At 41.7% G+C, this 496-nt stretch overlaps 2 protein-coding genes across 2 annotated transcripts in view; both read right to left on the bottom strand.

Moving 5' to 3' along the window:
- LOC103130331 (lysosomal acid phosphatase-like) overlaps nucleotides 1-496 on the bottom strand; it is a 13,429-nt gene that overhangs the window by 10,285 nt on the left and 2,648 nt on the right. The window lies entirely within an intron of this gene.
- The window catches only part of LOC103130333 (lysosomal acid phosphatase-like), a 5,481-nt gene that overhangs the window by 3,985 nt on the left and 1,000 nt on the right, over nucleotides 1-496 (bottom strand). The window contains exon 2 of the mRNA XM_016665824.1: nucleotides 88-203. Coding sequence (XP_016521310.1) covers nucleotides 88-203 — 116 coding nt within the window. The remainder of the gene's footprint in view (nucleotides 1-87; nucleotides 204-496) is intronic.

Genomic DNA, 496 nt, shown 5'->3' with positions numbered 1-496 from the left:
CTGTGCAGCCAGGATGAGGGCCTCTGTGCTGTCCTTGAGTCCAGCTTTCTCCAGGATTTCCTGATATCAGCCACATCAGTTATTTGCCGGTGGTACATCCCATGTAGGGGCTTGTCCTCCCCTGGTGGGTCCTCCAGCACCTTGTCCTCTGTTCCCCATTGCCTGAGACATTCGCTGAGCACATCGTCCGTTGAGGCTTTGTCCTTGATGTATTTATGGATCTTGGATGTTTCATCCTGGACAGTGGCCTCTGCCTCCTTCCTTACGGCTCGTGTACAGTCTCAGGGCCATTGTCATTAGTGAGCACTGCCAAAAAACATACATATTTAATTAAATGTTTTTACTTTCAAGTAAGAACGTTTGTTTATATTTAGATTTTAAAAAGTAAATTATAAAAACATTTAAAATAAATTGGGTTATGTATAAGACTCTTTTCTAGGGTTAATGTTCAACAACTGACAGCATATTTTACCTTAATATGCTGCTTTGCATAATA

Source organism: Poecilia formosa, unplaced genomic scaffold (assembly GCF_000485575.1).
Source record: "Poecilia formosa unplaced genomic scaffold, Poecilia_formosa-5.1.2 Scaffold625, whole genome shotgun sequence".
Taxonomy (NCBI): Eukaryota; Metazoa; Chordata; class Actinopteri; order Cyprinodontiformes; family Poeciliidae; genus Poecilia; species Poecilia formosa.
Note: the sequence above shows the minus strand (reverse complement) of the source record. Positions and strands in the feature narration are given on the sequence as shown.